General features: G+C 32.1%; 5 protein-coding genes across 5 annotated transcripts; 4 read left to right on the top strand and 1 right to left on the bottom strand.

Moving 5' to 3' along the window:
* The first annotated feature begins 5,302 nt into the window (after window positions 1-5,302).
* On the top strand, window positions 5,303-6,883 carry LOC145752729 (eukaryotic translation initiation factor 5-like). Its single transcript, XM_082569056.1, has 4 exons — window positions 5,303-5,377; window positions 5,551-5,632; window positions 6,371-6,543; window positions 6,686-6,883. Exons 1-4 carry the CDS (start codon window positions 5,303-5,305, stop codon window positions 6,881-6,883), a joined length of 528 nt encoding a protein of 175 aa, XP_082425182.1.
* A 1,580-nt stretch (window positions 6,884-8,463) lies between these two features.
* On the top strand, window positions 8,464-13,130 carry LOC145753205 (eukaryotic translation initiation factor 5-like). The gene is made up of 10 exons (XM_082569603.1): window positions 8,464-8,595; window positions 8,727-9,090; window positions 9,260-9,341; window positions 9,461-9,633; window positions 9,777-9,980; window positions 10,158-10,376; window positions 11,329-11,460; window positions 11,968-12,075; window positions 12,165-12,335; window positions 12,450-13,130. The coding sequence occupies exons 2-10, from the start codon at window positions 9,016-9,018 to the stop codon at window positions 12,600-12,602; spliced, it is 1,317 nt and encodes a 438-aa protein (XP_082425729.1). The 5' UTR covers window positions 8,464-8,595; window positions 8,727-9,015; the 3' UTR covers window positions 12,603-13,130.
* Window positions 13,131-13,784: 654 nt separating this feature from the next.
* LOC145753757 (acyl-CoA-binding protein-like) lies at window positions 13,785-14,505 on the top strand. Its single transcript, XM_082570199.1, has one exon. The coding sequence runs from the start codon at window positions 13,859-13,861 to the stop codon at window positions 14,105-14,107; it is 249 nt and encodes an 82-aa protein (XP_082426325.1). The 5' UTR covers window positions 13,785-13,858; the 3' UTR covers window positions 14,108-14,505.
* A 21-nt stretch (window positions 14,506-14,526) lies between these two features.
* Window positions 14,527-16,613, top strand: LOC145753755 (ankyrin repeat domain-containing protein 16-like). Its single transcript, XM_082570197.1, has 4 exons — window positions 14,527-14,657; window positions 14,733-15,314; window positions 15,716-15,906; window positions 16,070-16,613. The coding sequence occupies exons 2-4, from the start codon at window positions 14,889-14,891 to the stop codon at window positions 16,452-16,454; spliced, it is 1,002 nt and encodes a 333-aa protein (XP_082426323.1). The 5' UTR covers window positions 14,527-14,657; window positions 14,733-14,888; the 3' UTR covers window positions 16,455-16,613.
* On the bottom strand, window positions 15,835-17,336 carry LOC145753756 (RIIa domain-containing protein 1-like). The gene is made up of 3 exons (XM_082570198.1): window positions 17,182-17,336; window positions 16,962-17,038; window positions 15,835-16,722 (listed from the first exon to the last, which is right to left on the bottom strand). The coding sequence occupies exons 1-3, from the start codon at window positions 17,275-17,277 to the stop codon at window positions 16,605-16,607; spliced, it is 291 nt and encodes a 96-aa protein (XP_082426324.1). The 5' UTR covers window positions 17,278-17,336; the 3' UTR covers window positions 15,835-16,604.
* Between the last annotated feature and the right edge of the window lie 21 nt (window positions 17,337-17,357).

Raw genomic sequence — 17,357 nt, 5'->3', positions numbered from 1 at the left:
ATTTCCTTGCGCTTGATACGGTTGATTCCGCCATAAGTTGCAGTTTCGGCAAGCTTGGCTCCCGTTATTCGATTTACGAAGCCTCTCGAGCTATAATATTGTTTATCTTTGCCATTATTTTGAGCTAAATCATGGTGAAAACACAATGCTATTGCGTCAATTACCGAGGTCATTACGCTTAAGATGAGGCCACATGCAAAATATGAAACAAGAAAAGTTAGTGTTGCAGGAATAAAAGTTATATAAATTTGATCTTTCTTGGTTATAGAACACAAGTTAAATATGGCTAACGAGAAGCAAACGTACGTCATGTGAGTTGCTCGCAAGCACCAGCGAGCGGCCTTGTGAGATTTGTATAAGATCTGGCCAACGTTAAGACTGTTTTCGCCGGGTTTTATAACCTTGCTTAGATAGACATTACAAAGCGAGCGCATAGTTGGTAGCTCGCATTCGATTGCAAAGGCTGGGTCGTCGTAGTTACATAAGCAAGTTACTTTTACATTACCGTGGATTCCAATAGAGGCTGGAGAGTAAGGCGAAAAGTACGACAAGTACGATTTGCATTCTTTTAAGCTTTCCACATCGTTTGGTGCAACTTTGGGTAATTTAAATTTAAATTTTGAAACAAAAGCATGAACTATTGAGCTATTAAATGAACAAGCAACAACGCTTCCAATGTTGTATCTCAGCAATAAATTTGTTGACCTGGAAATTGGGTGAATTACTTTTTGCTTGTTTTTGGCAAAGTACCATTGATAAACTGCCCCACAAACTAAAGTTTCTTGACCAGTTTTTAGAATACTAAGGCACCATAAATAGATAACTATTAAAACAATGACAAACACCCATTGGTTTGAAACAAGCCTGGAAGAAGTTGAAACCACTACTTGTGTATCATTTTCTGTTGGTTCTAATTCGTAGCAGTTGAGAGTATACATTACAATCAATAAAAAATACAACGTTGTGTTAGCAACCAGAAAAAAAGTCCAAATTGGTTGACTGAGTAATTTTGGTATAAACTTTAGGCAACGGGAAGATTCAATCATAAAACCCCTGGCTTTCTTGTTCATTGTTCTCTTCAACCACGCAATTAACATCAACACTAACAGACAGGCGCTTGTAAAACAAGCTGAAGCTGCAGAAACGTAAAAAGGCTGGATAAAAAAAAATTCTGTTTTCCAAGGCTCCCAAAAGTCAACCCAAGTTTTATAAACCAAATAGGCACTCGAGCAAAAAGTAAGGAATATACACCATATGATACAATGCAAATACGCATGCTTCGGGTATCTAATAATTGCTATACAGGAAAACACGCTTCCTAACATAGCTAGTCCAACTGATATGCAAATTATGTCTGCGCATGTCAGAAGATCTGTGAGAACGTAGTGCCAAATGGTTATATATGATTCAACGGTGACAAAGGAATCTTTTACAATACTTTCTGGCAAACATCGACCGCTGATAGCTATTTGAGAGTGATTTCTTAGTCTAAACTAACAAAAGGTTACTAGACAAATGTAGCTTTCTTAGTCACTATAACATGTCTATTTGACCTTACCTTTCGTCTCTGCAATTTTCTGCTGACGATTCCATGCTTGTTAAATTTGTACAAATATTGTTTATGTTAGTGGATGTTGTATCGTAATCATTTGTTTGAAATATCTGCAAGCACATTTCTTGATCAAAGTCTGTCGAGTTATTTAACTCGGGGCATGTTTTGACGCAAATTTTAATAATCATAGCTTCACTTTTTACAATACATTCATGTAAAAGAAAGTGTGGAGTCCATACATATGGGAACTCTGATTTAAGCTTTCCTGAATCACTAACGTTTGTAAACTTCACTACTGTACTAGCACTGCCTCCGCAAACATTACCCCACGAATCGACCCCACGAAAGAATCTTGAAGGTATACATTTACGAAACGCATAGCCTGAAAATACAGCTACCAACAGCAAGATTATTGCAAAAACTACTATCCAAAACTGATCTTTTAATCCTTTGTTTCTTTGTGGCAATTCGGAGTTAGCATCATCTGTATTGACTACCCGAACTTTACTCTCAGTTTGGATTTCTATCATTTTAAATGGCTTGTTTTGTAGTTAGTATTAATTCAAATTAGTTTTTAAATAAATTTTTTAATTAATTATTAAAAAACATTTTGTTATTGCATCATAAACATTAAATAGATATCAAAAATTTTACGTTGCCTCGTGTTTTTACGCTTGAAAAATTTTCGATTGACGTTAAAGAACATCCGGGCTATTACAGGTTGCTATTGCGCAAAAGAAAACAACAACGGCCGAGTAATTTTCCACGGCGAACTTTTTTTTCGAGCGGTTTCTAGAAATAAAACGTGTAAGGTCTATAAGAATAAAATTGTATAAGATTAAAACTATTGGTTTGGGCTTAGAAATAATATTAGATAGTCTAGAGGCTTTGTCAATTGTATTTTTTTTACTTTTTACGTTGTCTGGCTGTCAAAAAAACGTTAGTACGGTTCCGTAAAATTTAAAAGTTGTATCTAAAACCTCTAACAGTCTAGATTTAGTAATTAAGTGTTAACTACTGAATAATATAAATTTTAAAATAGTTGAATTTGTATTTTAGATTTTATTTTTAAACTTCATTTAAAATCTTGAAGCTTTTTATCTGTTTTGAAGCCGACCCAAAGTGTTTATGTATTTTTCCATTAAAAGAAGTAAGTATTTTTAGGGTATAAAATGCATGATTTGTGCTTTATAATTTGGCAAATTAAAAACTATATCATTAACAATATTATGGTTTTGCTGTTTGGTGTTTTCATTATTTAAAAAATAAATATTTTTAAAGATCGGATATATAACCACGCTGTCTTGTCCAATATAAGACTGGAGGGCTTATTACATCACAATCCTTACGTTTCTACATGTTATCACACCTTCTCAAGTATAGGCACAGGTCTGAATGGGAGATTACTTCAAAAGCCAGTTGATTTTCAACCCAATGTCAAAAATCGGTCCTACTAATCACCGCACCGGACCATATTTAAAGTGTCTAATTACCGCACCGGACCGCACGAGATCATATATGAAGTGTCTAATCACCGCACGAGATCATATATGAAGTGTCTAATCACCGCACGAGATCATATATGAATTGTCTAATCACCGCACGAGATCATATAGAGTGTCTTATCACCGCACTGGACCGCATGGGATCATTTATGAAGTGTCTAATTACCGCACTGGGTACTGTGTTCAAAAACATTAAAGTAAACAGCAAGGAAACCAAAGATCACCCCATTTGTGTTGGTCCATTATTCTTACATTGGGATGGAAAATGCAGTACATATTGTTCATTTTTTTCCCATCTTAATGTTAAATTGGAGTGTAACGACTTGAATGTTAACGTCAAAGTTCCAATTGGAAGCGACGATGAGAAGGCTTTGACCAAAGCATTGGACATATGTTTCAAAAAAATGTTTCAAAAAGTTTTCTTTGCATCAAACATGTCAAAGATAACGTGACAAAATTTTGGCAGGACAAGGAAGGTGTAGACTTAAAACGTAGGAATGAAATAATCTCCAGCATTTTTGGTAAAGCTGGGCTTGTTTCAAAAAAAAACAAAGAAAATTTTGAAAAAGAGGCAAATCAAATCCTTGAAAAAAACAAAGAACTGGATTGTTTTGAAAATTATTTTACGGTCCATTTAAAACATCGTCTTTTCCAGTTTGTTATTTGTCCCCAGCGTTTTAATAAGGAAGATGGATGGTGGACAAACAACAACTGTGAGAGTATCAACAACATAATTAAACTGGACATTAATTGGAAGCCGCGTTCTTTACCGATACTTATTGAGAAGTTGTACAACATTGTCAAAACACAACTTGTGGATATACGTAGTAGCCTACATGGCACGGGAAACTATGTTGTATGCGAAAAATTTAAAGCGTATGTGAAGAGTAACAAAGAATGAGTAGAGATGGGAAACGAACAAAGAAAAAATCTGTTTATTAAGTTTTTAAAATGCAAAATTTCCGAACAAAAAACTAAGATCAATTTGGTGGAAGCAAAATGCGGAAAATAGTTTGTTGCCAACGTCACAAAAACTGCAACAAAGCCAGGGCAAAGAAAAAGGCCCAAATCCAGCAAGACAAGATCAATCAAAAAATTGAAAAAATGATGTACAGTTTTGAATTTCAAAATCAATCAAATAATTATCTTTAAGACTTAAACTGAAATAAACTTTTTAAGATAGAAATTTTACAGTAAAATTATATTTAACCTGAAGGCTACAATTAAAATAAGTTGTAGCGTCATTTGATTGACCCTGTGTTTTATTATATTTTCTGTGAATTATTCGTTTTTACCTTTCATAAAGCATGGCCGAGATTACTAAAACTACCAACATGATGTCATGTATTATTTGCGTATATTGAAATTTAAATTTAAATGCATATACACCTTTGTTTGAAGAACACGTTTTGCAAGAATCTTTTGTAGTTTTGTTTTTTTAAACTCAAAAATATGTTCTTTCATTAAAAAAATATCATTTACTTTGTCGTCTTATGTAATTTTAGTCATTAGAAGTATCTTAAATAACTAAAACTTTTATATTTTTGAGCAGAAGCAAGCGACTTGTGCCGTAACTAAAGTTATTTGTGTGGTCCTGTGTGGTTATAATACACTTTATATAAGATCCCATGCGGTCCGGTGCGGTAATTAGTCACTTCATACTTGATCCCGTGCGGTAATTAAACACTTCATACATGATTCCGTGCGGTCCAGTGCGGTGATTAGACACTTCATATATGATTATGTGCGGTCCTGTGCGGTAATTAGACACTTCATATATGATCCCGTGCGGTGATTAGACACTTCATATATGATCCCATGTAGTCCAGTGCGGTAATTAGACACTTCATATATGATCCCATGCAGTCCAGTGCGGTAATTAGACACTTCATATATGATTATGTGCGGTCCTGTGCGGTAATTAGACACTTCATATATGATCCCGTGCGGTGATTAGACACTTCATATATGATCCCATGTAGTCCAGTGCGGTAATTAGACACTTCATATATGATCCCGTGCGGTAATTAGACACCTCATTTGATTCCGTGCGGTCCGGTAATTAGACACTTTAAATATGGTCCGGTGCGGTCCCGTGCGGTCCGGTAATTAGTAGGACCCGTCAAAAATCTCAAACCAATAAAACACATATGCAAATGTTCTAAAACCGCACAAAAACAAAACAAAATTGAAAAAAAATATTCTTCACTTCAAAAGTTCTAATAACGTAATCGTAACAGAAAAAATGTCGCTAGTTAATATCAACAGAGAAGTCAAAGATGTATTTTACCGCTACAAAATGCCGAGTATTATAGCCAAGGTTAGCTGAACTTTTAAAAAAAAAATTTGTGCCCAAAAATTTTTATATTAACATGTCACCATATGATTTCTTTTTTAAGAACCAGTTTCCTCCAAAAATTATGTATTAAATTATTTTTTAAGTCTAGTAATCTGTAAAACAGCCTGTTCTAATATTTTCACATGGTTGAATAGGTTGAAGGAGAAGGAAATGGTGTCAAAACAGTTATTGTTAACATGTGTGATGTGGCCAAAGCCCTCGGAAGACCACCAACTTGTAAGAGTTTTTCCACAATTTTACTCTGTTGTTAATAATTTAAATTAAACTCATGTCAAAGCACAGTTTTTTACTATTTTAAAGGGTCGACTGAAAATGAGGGAATGGAAATTGAAGGAACGGAAAATGAAGGAACGGAAAATGAAGGAACCGGAAAATGAAGGAACGGAAAATGAAGGAACCGGAAAATGAAGGAACGGAAAATGAAGGAAACGGAAAATGAAGGAACCGGAAAATGAAGGAAAGCAAAAAAGGAGAGGGCGGAATCTTAAATACTAAAACGCGGAAACACCATTGACTGTTTATTTAGGATTACTGTCATTTATTCAAGAACTGATAAGCGATAATGAGTTAATTTTTATTACCCCAGCATACCCTAACCCTCTTCTATAAAATGCTGTTTTATTTCTAAAATAATATTGACTTAAATACAAATAAACAGTCAACGGAATTTCCGCGTTTTATTTTTTTAAGATTCCGCCTCTCATTTTTTCACTTTCCTTCAATTTCCGTTCCTTCATTTTCCGGTTCCTTCATTTTCCGTTCCTTCATTTTTCGGTTCCTTCATTTTCTGTTCCTTCATTTTCCGGTTCCTTCATTTTCCGTTCCTTCATTTTCCGGTTTCTTCATTTTCCGTTCCTTCAATTTCCGTTCCTTCACTTTCCATTCCCTCAAATTCCGCGTCCCCATTTTAAAGAGCAGTTTTTTATTATTAAAACTTATTTGCCCTTTTTTTAGATATATGTAAATTTTTTGGATGTGAATTGGGTTCACAGACACACATTGACGCTAAAAATGGTCGCTACATTGTGAACGGCTCTCACGAAAGCGGTCAACTTCAAGACATGCTCGATGGTTTCATCAAAAAATTTGTTCTTTGCACAGAATGCGAAAACCCAGAAACAACAATGGTGCACAATTAAAAATAAACACATTTGTTTAGTAACTGTTTTTGTCTGATATAATTTCTCACAAACTTTAACTTTTTATTATTTAAAATGGAAGTTTTGTAAAAAAGGGTTTTTAAAATAACATTTAAATGTTTTTTCTCAGATTGTCAACAGCAAACCTGGCACAATTGGATTGGTATGTAAGGCTTGTGGTCACCAAGATTTGGTCGATTTGCGTCACAAGCTTTGCACTTACATCACAAAAAACCCGCCCCAAAAAGATAAGAAAGAGAAGAACGGCAAAAATGGCAAAGGAGGACACTCAAGCGTAGCAGTTGAGAGTATACATTACAATCAATAAAAAATACAACTTTGTGTTAGCAACCAGAAAAAAAGTCATATCATAAAACCCCGATTCAATCATAAAACCCCTGGCTTTCTTGTGCATTGATCTTTTCAACCACGCAATTAACATCAACACTAACAAACAAGCGCATGTAAAACAAGCTGAAGCTGCAGAAACGTAAAAAGGCTGGATAAAAAAAATTTCTGTTTTCCAAGGCTCCCAAAAGTCAACCCAAGTTTTATAAACCAAATAGGCACTCGAACAAAAAGTAAGGAATATACACCATATGATACAATGCAAATACGCATGCTTCGGGTATCTAATAATTGCTATACAGGAAAACACGCTTCCTAACATAGCTAGTCCAACTGATATGCAAATTATGTCTGCGCATGTCAGAAGATCTGTGAGAACGTAGTGCCAAATGGTTATAAATGATTCAACGGTGACAAAGGAATCTTTTACAATACTTTCTGGCAAACATCGACTGCTGATAGCTATTTGAGAGTGATTTCTTAGTCTAAACTAACAAAAAGTTACTAGACAAGTGTAGCTTTCTTAGTCACTATAACATGTCTATTTGACCTTACCTTTCGTCTCTGCAATTTTCTGCTGACGATTCCATGTTTGTTAAATTTGTACAAATATTGTTTATGTTAGTGGATGTTGTATCGTAATCATTTGTTTGAAATATCTGCAAGCACATTTCTTGATCAAAGTCTGTCGAGTTATTTAACTCGGGGCATGTTTTGACGCAAATTTTAATAATCGTAGCTTCACTTTTTACAATACATTCATGTAAAAGAAAGTGTGGAGTCCATACATATGGGAACTCTGATTTAAGCTTTCCTGAATCACTAACGTTTGTAAACTTCACTACTGTACTAGCACTGCCTCCGCAAACATTACCCCACGAAAGAATCTTGAAGGTATACATTTACGAAACGCATAGCCTGAAAATACAGCTACCAACAGCAAGATTATTGCAAAAACTACTATCCAAAACTGATCTTTTAATCCTTTGTTTCTTTGTGGCAATTCGGAGTTAGCATCATCTGTATTGACTACCCGAACTTTACTCTCAGTTTGGATTTCTATCATTTTAAAGGGCTTGTCTTCTAGTTAGTAATAATTCAAATTAGTTTTTGAATAATTTTTTTAATTAATTATTTAAAAAAAAATTTGTTATTGCATCATAAACATTAAATAGATATCAAAAATTTTACGTTGCCTCGTGTTTTTACGCTTGAAAAATTTTCGATTGACGTTAAAGAACATCCGGGCTATTACAGGTTGCTATTGCGCAAAAGAAAACAACAACGGCCGAGTAATTTTCCACAGCGAACTTTTTTTTCGAGCGGTTTCTAGAAATAAAACGTGTCAGGTCTAAAAGAATAAAATTGTATAAGATTAAAACTATTGGTTTGGGCTTAGAAAAAATATCAGATAGTCTAGAGGCTTTGTCAATTGTATTTTTTCTACATTTGACGTTGTCTGGCTGTCAAAAAAACGTTAGTACGGTTCCGTAAAATTTAGAAGTTGTATCTAAAATTGTATCTAAAACGGTCTAGATTTAGTAATTAACTATTAACTACTGAATAATATAAATTTTAAAATAGTTGAATTTGTATTTTAGATTTTATTTTTAAACTTCTTTTAAAATCTTGAAGCTTTTTATCTGTTTTGAAGCCGACCCAAAGTGTTTATGTATTTTTCCATTAAAAGAAGTAAGTATTTTTAGGGTATAAAATGCATGATTTGTGCTTTATAATTTGACAAATTAAAAACTATATCATTAACAATATTATGGTTTTGCTGTTTGGTGTTTTCATTATTTAAAAAATGATTATTTTTAAAGATCGGATATATAATCACGCTGTCTTGTCCAATATAAGACTGGAGGGCTTATTACATCACAATCCTTACGTTTCTACATGTTATCACACCTTCTCAAGTATAGGCACAGGTCTGAATGGGAGATTACTTCAAAAGCCAGTTGATTTTCAAGCCAATGTCAAAAATCTCAAACCAATAAAACACATATGCAAATGTTCTAAAACCGCACAAAAACAAAACAAAAAAAAATTGAAAAAAAATATTCTTCACTTCAAAAGTTCTAATAACGTAATCGTAACCGAATCGAAAAAATGTCGCAAGTTAATGTCAACAGAGAAGTCAAAGATGTATTTTACCGCTACAAAATGCCGAGTATTATAGCCAAGGTTAGCTGAACTTTTAAAATTTGTGCCCAAAAATATTTATATTAACATGTCACCATATGATTTCTTTTTTAAGAACCAGTTTCCTCCAAAAATTATGTATTAAATTATTTTTTGAGTCTAGTAATCTGTAAAACAGCCTGTTCTAATATTTTCACATGGTTGAATATAGGTTGAAGGAAAAGGAAATGGTGTCAAAACAGTTATTGTTAACATGTGTGATGTGGCCAAAGCCCTCGGAAGACCACCTACTTGTAAGAGTTTTTCCACAATTTTACTCTGTTGTTAATAATTAAACTCATGTCAAAGCACAGTTTTTTACTTTTTTAAAGATCAGTTTTTTATTATTAAAACTTATTTGCCCTTTTTTTAGATACATGTAAATTTTTTGGATGTGAATTGGGGGCACAGACACACATTGACGCTAAAAATGATCGCTACATTGTGAACGGCTCTCACGAAAGCGGTCGACTTCAAGACATGCTCGATGGTTTCATCAAAAAATTTGTTCTCTGCACAGAATGCGAAAACCCAGAAACAACAATGGTGCACAATTAAAAATAAACACATTTGTTTAGTAACTGTTTTTGTCTGCTATAATTTCTGAAAAACTTTAACTTTGTATTATTTAAAATGGAAGTTTTGTAAAAAAGGCTTTTTAAAATAACATTTAAATGTTTTTTTCTCAGATTGTCAACAGCAAACGTGGCACAATTGGATTGGTATGTAAGGCTTGTGGTCACCAAGATTTGGTCGATTTGCGTCACAAGCTCTGCACTTACATCACAAAAAACCCGCCCCAAAAAGATAAGAAAGAGAAGAACGGCAAAAATGGCAAAGAAGGACACTCAAGCGAGGAGGAACATAGTAATGGAGATTCTGACAAACAAAAGGTGGATTTATAGTTGTATTTGTTGTTATGAAACTTAATATCTTTGTATTTTGTAAATTTTTACTCTCTTTGTGGGAGATGTTTTTATTTCACTCAGTTTTCAACATAGCATGAAATATCCTATCAATATTTTAAACCCAATTTTTAAAGTTTTAACAACAAATTGATTTTTTTTTAGTCGCCAACTAATGTTGCGACAAATGGATATGAAGACGATGGTGATTGGTCAGTTGACATCTCCGATGAAGCCGTGGCAGCGAGAATGAACGAGATTGCCCTCGGTGTCAAAACTCTTGCTATGACCGATGATTTGGAACGTACTCCAACCGAGCGTGCCAACATGCTTTATGGTTTTATTAAAAAACTAATTAACTCTGGAGATATCAACACAATTACTGTAAGTTTTTTTAACAACTTAATTATAATTTCAAAGCAAAATTTAAAATAAAAGAAATTAAAAAAAAGCTATAGCCTAAGTTATTATTTTTTATTAAAAACTTTTTTAAACAATAATTAGAAAATTTTATTTAAAAAGACTTGATAAAAAAAGTTAAATAGCTTTGCTACATAATCACTCGAACAAAGAAAATAACAAAACTTTTAAAATGTTGTTTTGCAACTTGGTAAACTTTAACTGTAATGTACATATTACTTCAGGCTATGTTATATTAGAAGTTAAATTATGAAGTGTTTACATATAAATCTTACATTTAATACCTTTATGAAGTTACATCAGTGTATTGCACTTTAAAACGAAATTTAATAGTTTATGGCATCTACACACCGTCAAAACAATGTTTAAATTGGTAAAATATTTGGTCCTTTATAATAAAATTGTCACAATAAATATTAATATTCAATTACATCATACAGTTTTAAACATAAAATATATGACTGTAAAAAAAACGGAATTTTGTCATGTATGATAAATTTAACGTTATTTCCTGTTTTATAATATATCACATTTCAATGTGCGATAAATGTAGCTTTTTTGTACATTTCATTCAAATAATTTTTTTTTATACGTTTTATTCAAAAATAATTTTCAAATTATTAAATAACATAATTTATATTTTGGCACAGTTAAAAATTTTTAATTAAATTACAATTCATACCAATATATAAACATTGTAATAGGTAATGCTAAGGGCTCTATTTTAATTATTTAAACAGAAATTTGGAATTTCCATATTATAGTGGGCTGTCTATATATAGCCTCAAATCTAATTAAGCAGAAACTTAAAACATGTCCTGATTGTGTTGAAATCAAATTACTCATGATTAAAAAAATTTTAACTAGTTTATGTAAGTTTTTCTTGTTTTTTTATATTTTTATCTTTGTTTTACAGGCATCCAAGGATATTGCAAATGAAGCTGAACGTTTAGATATGAAAAGTAAAGCCCCATTGATCTTGGTTGAACTTTTATGTGATGAAAACATGAAGGAACAAATCAAAACTTACAAAAATCATTTTCTTCGGGTAATTATTAGACAAAATATTTAATTTTTATTTTATAACTAAACCTATGTTAGAATTTAAGTAACCATAAAAAATTCAAATATTAACATATGTAACTAACTGATCATTATTTACTTACTTGCGCAATATATATGCAAGTACCACGTACTAAAAGTGCTTGGTAGTCGATTCACTTCAGTCAACAACCTTATGTAACCGAATATATATGTAAAGTTTCCTATCAATAGAGAAATGATATGGTGTGGTGAAAATTATAAGGTGTTGACTGTTGATAGTCATGTTTTTGTAACGGTTGTGATAATTTATGTGTTATTAGTCACGTTGTTTCAAACTCAAAAAAAAAAATTTTAGGCAGACAAAAGATTTTTTTTTATCCATGGCAAACAAGTGATTTATTGCAGTTTCTTTCTCATTAAGTATTTCTCCTGTCTGGCCAATAAAACTATTGATTTCTGTGCCAATTAAAGTCATCAATACTAATCATATAATCATTGTTTTCTAATATAGCTCTGTCATGGGAACAAAAAAGCCCAAAAAGCATTGCTTGGTGCATTTGAGAAAACTGTCGAGCTTCACCGCAAAACTTTGTTGCCCAAAGTAGCTCATATCATAAAGGTAATTAACAAATACCTAATTTATTAAAATTTTATTTTTTGGGAAATGTTGTTTTGTAACAAATTTTTTGGGAAATAATTTTTTTGTAGGAGTTATACGATTTGGACATTATCGACGAAGAGGTTTTGTTGGAATGGGGAGAACGGCCAAGTAAAAAATATGTGACAAAGGAACTTAGTAAAGCAATTCATGCCAAAGCTACTCCGGTCATCAACTGGTTGAAGGAAGCAGAAGAAGAAAGCAGTGAGGAGGAAGAAGAGGTTTGTGATGTTATAATTAAACCTTATGGTGTCATTATGATAATTGTGGTCACATTGGTTATTCTTTTCTTAGCCAATGTTTAGATTTTTTTTAAATTTTTTGTGTTTTTTTAGATTGAGATCGAGTACACTGAGAGAGCTGGCACAAAACTTCAGATGGAAGACAAACCCGTTGCAGTTAATGCTTCAGTAACCAATGGTAACAACCACAAACCAGTTGTAACCAACGGCGAGACAGAAGATGACTTTGACATCGATGATATCTAAGACGAAAGAGAGCAGTTCACTTTGTACATATTTTTGGCGTCTTTGTGTGTATATATTAATGTGTGATCTAAAGACTAAAATTTGTTGATTGACTTTGAAGTTTTCATGTTAGCTTTGCTTGTTATGTTATACATTATACTCATTATTAGCAGTTTGGGTTTTTTTGTTCAAACTTTTAATTAGTTTTTTTTTTTTTTCATAACATTAAGCTATAGTTTAAAATAAACTTTTTTCGCTTAAGCTTATGAAAAAAATTTATAATCTATACGTTTTATTTCAAGATAAAAGATTTTTGCATTTATTCATGATTTATAAGCCTAATGTTTTTAATGTTTAGTAAAGCTGTTGTGTTATCTACAGTACTTTAATTAACAAAAGTTAACATGTTGTAGGTCTGGTGGTTCTTTAAGTTTTGAGCTTTTATTTTAAATTTGTTAACAGTAATTTTTTGGCATATTTCCTTTTCCTTATTGTATAAATTCGTTTTGTTCATTTTTGGTGTTAATAAAGTAACTGCAAGAAAAAAAAGGTTTTGTAGTTATTAAGCCACAAATATTGCTTAATAATGTAATGTTAAAAAGTAGTTTCTTTTAAGTATATCTTTTTGTCGATATGGAAAGGTCGAATGCGTAACCTAAACATAGAGTAACATCAGTTACCCCCACCCAGTCTTAATTTGCCTTCAGCAGTTTGGGATGTTATAGAATGTAATGGTTTGATCATTTTGCTGCTGATTAACTCGCGCTTCAGAAGGCTTTTCTATCGCGTATATGGCCTTACTTAGGAGCACTTTATCATGAGAACAAAAAGGATCGAACCAACGACCTCCTCCTCTTGTAGCGTAGTAAGTGTTCTGACTACTACATCACGTTGCCCGTGTTCTCTCACCAAACTTAAAACAGTATTTAATTTATTTTGTATGCCAAACTAACTGTTATAATGAATATCAACATTACTTTACCTATATATTTTAGTATAAAAACTAAAACATGGGATAGCCCAGATTAAGGATAAATGATAGTATGAAAAAATAGAAAGAGAACTTTCGCTGTAACGAGAATGCAAATGTAACGTGACCTTATTTTATTTTAAACGGTTGCAGAGGAAGGCTGGGAAGTGAAATAGATACGTTAACGTTATGTGCAGATGTCGGTGACTACAGGTTAAAAGCGTATGGGATAACTATAGTTTTTGTTTTTAGAAAGAACACTACTTTTTCCCCACTTTTTAAACAATTTTAAATTTAACTGTTAATCATGTCAGAAGCTTTTCTTAAAGCCGCAGATGATGCAAAAAAGTTGCCAACAAAACCAAGTGATAATGATTTACTAGAGTTATATGGCTTTTACAAGCAAGCTACTGTTGGTGATGTCAACACGGAAAGACCTGGAATGATGGACTTTAAGGGAAAAGCAAAGTGGGATGCATGGGAAAAGGTAAAGGGAATGGCAAAAGATGAAGCAGAAGCAAAGTACATTGCAAAAGTCAAACAACTTCAGGGTTAATTAAAATTTTGTGCCGGATTTACTCACAAGTGCTAATTTTAATTAACAATTAATTTACTGACCTACCTGTTTTTTAAAATTTATTTGGGTATTATTTTAGAAACTTGATTTGTGTTTGTAGTACAATTTTTCTCTAAAATTACTCTATTTTTATATTTGTTAAATATTTTTAAATTTAAAAGATTTTGCTTGGTGTTTATTTTGTTGGCAGTTTAAAATGTTAAATTATTTAATGAGATTAAAATGTTGTACATGGTAAAATATAAAATCAATTGAAATGTATAAGATTAGTAGTGTATACATATGTTTATAGCTGAATATTTTAATTATATAGAGCCATTGCAAATATTTTGTATGCAATTAAATATTAAACCATATTAAATTAATAGAATTTTGTGTTAGAATGTTAAGAATAGTACGTTTATTAAATGTGAAAAATTCTATTCGGGCTTATAGTTCTAAAAAACTGCCGGTTTTAACATTATACACAAAGGATCCTTGTCCTTTATGTGATATTGCTAAAGAAGAATTAAAACCCCTTTTTGATAAGGTGAGTTATTGTTATATATATTAGTTTATAGTGTATCCATAACAATTTATCTAAAAATTATTTTTTTTAGTTTAGACTGGAAGAAATTGATATCACGAAAAAGGAAAATATTAAATGGTGGAACAAATATAAATTCGACATTCCAGTTTTCCATTTTGAAGGTCAATATTTAATGAAACACCGAGCAGACATAAAAGCTTTAAATCAAGCCCTAGAAGATTTCAACAACTGATGTTTAATTTACAAGAGGTTTGGAAAATTATTCAGCATAAATCATGCTTAAAATTTGAGGAATATTTTAATAAACTAACTGATGCAGATCGTTATGAACTTATCAATTCTGTGCACAAAAAATCTGGTGATTCTCCAATGCATTTAATGGCACGCCACGGCAAAATTTTGATGTTAAAATATGTTCACAAAAGTTATGATGCACACTTAGAGAAAACAAACCTAGATGGCAAAACTTTGCTACATGAGGCATCTTCAATGGGACATGCAGATGTTGTTGAATATCTTCTCGGCTGTGGTGTGAAAGTCGATCCCCTCAAACGAGCGGGGTGGACACCATTGTTGATGGCCTGCACTCGACAACAAAATGTTGAAGTCTTATTGTTGTTGATAAATGCCGGGGCTAATCCTATGCTTAAAAACAAGGTCAGTTATTTTTGAAATTTATTTTTTTGGTCAAGTTAAATTTAAACTTTATGCAGTAAGTATATACAATCATTTTTCCACCTAAAATATGTAAACTTTAGGAAAAAATTTTGGGATAATTTACGGTATATAAATACTTATATATATATACTAAGGATAATAAAAAATAGCGTAATCTATTAGATATACTCATATTTTTTAGTGTTAGTCTTGGAGGTTTAGTTTTTAACCTTCAGGGATTTCATTAATTTAACCTTCTTATCTTCACAATGTATTACTTAAATACATTCATAAATGGACTCTAGACTTTTAACCTTAAAAGCTTACAAAGTATTAGCTTATAAAAACCACTAAAGTAAACATATTACAAAATAATGACATCATTTATTTAAACTTTTTAGGACGGATGGAACTGTTTTCACGTTTGTGTACGTGATGGTGATATTGAAATGATTAGTTTTTTAATTACAAGGGCATCTGAAATTTGCAATACTGTTAGTAATAATGGTAGAACTCCATTACATACTGCAGCTTTAAATGGCAGATCGGCAATTGTTGAATTTCTTTTAACAAATTGTTCAGATATAGCCAGGTATTATACTCGTTAGTTTATTTAAATTATTTCAAACAATATGCTATGCGTTCCATCATACGTTTAAGGTATAAGTGTTGTAACATTTAACTGTATTAGTCATGTGTTTTAAAATAGAAGCCATATATACAATATTAATAATGCATTCTTGTTTTTCATACAGAACTGACATAAAAGATTCATGCGGTAGTGTTGCGTTAATGGATGCAATTAGAAGTGGTGATGTTAAAACAATATCTTCACTACATCAAGCTGATTTAAACAGTTATAAATTGGTTGATAAAATTGGCCGAAACTGTTTACATATAGCCTCAGAAGCAGGACAATGTAGTTCTATAACTTACCTCATAAAAACACTTAATTTCAACCCAAACACACAAATTAAAACAGGGTTAGCTTCTGGCGGCCAAACTGCTTTACACCTTGCTTATAAAGAAGGCAATTTAAATGCAGTTAAGACTTTAATCGAATTGGGTGCAAATGAAAATATAAAGGATAATAAAGAAAGAACACCAAATATGATGAAATTAACACGAACATGGAATTGATCATGAACAAATTTTCTTTTATAATTATATATGTTTTTTTTAATAAAGATATCACATACATTTCAAGTGTTATTTTTGTAAAATAAGGTTTCAAAAATGCAAGGCAGCAAACTGGGTTAGTGTTTGTTTAAGTTTCTGTGATGCTGAGTGCTATTTACTTTTCCGTTGCTCATTAACTTTTTGATTTATGGCCTCTTTTAAATTTGGGTGAGTAAAGTAGGATGCTGCAAATTCCCGAACCTGAGCTGGCCGGTTAAGTAAAAGTTCTCTGAAGTTTAAAGAATTTTGTTTCAGTAACTTTGGTTTGTTTTTTAAATATAAAAATGTAAAACCTTTTTAACATAGCACCGGCGGCAAGGTGTGGTAGTTAAAACACTTGCTACACTACATGAGGTTTTGGGTTTGATCCCAACTGCTCTCATGCTGTAGCGCCCTTGGGTAAGGTGCTATAAACGGTATGAACTCCTGTTATTAACAACAAATGGTTTAAAAATTTAATTTCTTTACCTTAAAAATCCTGAAATTAATAATTCTACTTCTGGATGAGTTCGAAGATAATCTTCATTTTGCATTCGGGTTTTAATCTTTAAAACAACAATTTTAGTATTTAAATATACCTGTTATAGCAAAAAATTAACAGCAGTGTTACTCCTATGGCGCTCAAGCCTATTATAAAGACATCTTTTTCTACATTTAGGATAAACACATATGAAAACTAACTCCTGACCTTAAAATTGCTTAGTTTTATTTGTTGTTCATCAGAAAGTGCCCCTAAATCGTAGTCTTCCATTCCATGGGGTGGAAACTGTCGTGGTCTAGCCATTTCGCGAATTTTGTCCCTAAATACGTTTTAGACCAAGTTAATAAACGTCTGTTAATGAAGCTAAGGTTCCAAGGCTTATA

Source organism: Corella eumyota, chromosome 5, assembly GCF_963082875.1.
Source record: "Corella eumyota chromosome 5, kaCorEumy4.1, whole genome shotgun sequence".
NCBI classification, from domain to species: Eukaryota; Metazoa; Chordata; class Ascidiacea; order Phlebobranchia; family Corellidae; genus Corella; species Corella eumyota.
The sequence above is the reverse complement of the archived record's forward strand: the minus strand, read 5'-3'. Positions and strand labels throughout refer to the sequence as shown.

Bases quoted from the DNA above. Each gene is read 5' to 3' on its own strand.
- LOC145753756 (XM_082570198.1), bottom strand. From the start codon at position 17,277: ATGGCTAGACCACGACAGTTTCCACCCCATGGAATGGAAGACTACGAT. The intron at 17,039-17,181 runs GTCAGGAGTTAG...GTTGTTTTAAAG, and splicing joins TAAAACTAAGCAATTTTAAG to ATTAAAACCCGAATGCAAAA. The intron at 16,723-16,961 runs GTAAAGAAATTA...TTTAAACTTCAG, and splicing joins TTAATTTCAGGATTTTTAAG to AGAACTTTTACTTAACCGGC.
- LOC145753757 (XM_082570199.1), top strand. From the start codon at position 13,859: ATGTCAGAAGCTTTTCTTAAAGCCGCAGATGATGCAAAAAAGTTGCCA.
- LOC145752729 (XM_082569056.1), top strand. From the start codon at position 5,303: ATGTCGCTAGTTAATATCAACAGAGAAGTCAAAGATGTATTTTACCGC. The intron at 5,378-5,550 runs GTTAGCTGAACT...ATGGTTGAATAG, and splicing joins TGCCGAGTATTATAGCCAAG to GTTGAAGGAGAAGGAAATGG. The intron at 5,633-6,370 runs GTAAGAGTTTTT...CCCTTTTTTTAG, and splicing joins CCTCGGAAGACCACCAACTT to ATATATGTAAATTTTTTGGA.
- LOC145753205 (XM_082569603.1), top strand. From the start codon at position 9,016: ATGTCGCAAGTTAATGTCAACAGAGAAGTCAAAGATGTATTTTACCGC. The intron at 9,981-10,157 runs GTGGATTTATAG...ATTTTTTTTTAG, and splicing joins GAGATTCTGACAAACAAAAG to TCGCCAACTAATGTTGCGAC. The intron at 11,461-11,967 runs GTAATTATTAGA...TTTCTAATATAG, and splicing joins ACAAAAATCATTTTCTTCGG to CTCTGTCATGGGAACAAAAA.
- LOC145753755 (XM_082570197.1), top strand. From the start codon at position 14,889: ATGTTTAATTTACAAGAGGTTTGGAAAATTATTCAGCATAAATCATGC. The intron at 15,315-15,715 runs GTCAGTTATTTT...TAAACTTTTTAG, and splicing joins ATCCTATGCTTAAAAACAAG to GACGGATGGAACTGTTTTCA. The intron at 15,907-16,069 runs GTATTATACTCG...TTTTTCATACAG, and splicing joins AATTGTTCAGATATAGCCAG to AACTGACATAAAAGATTCAT.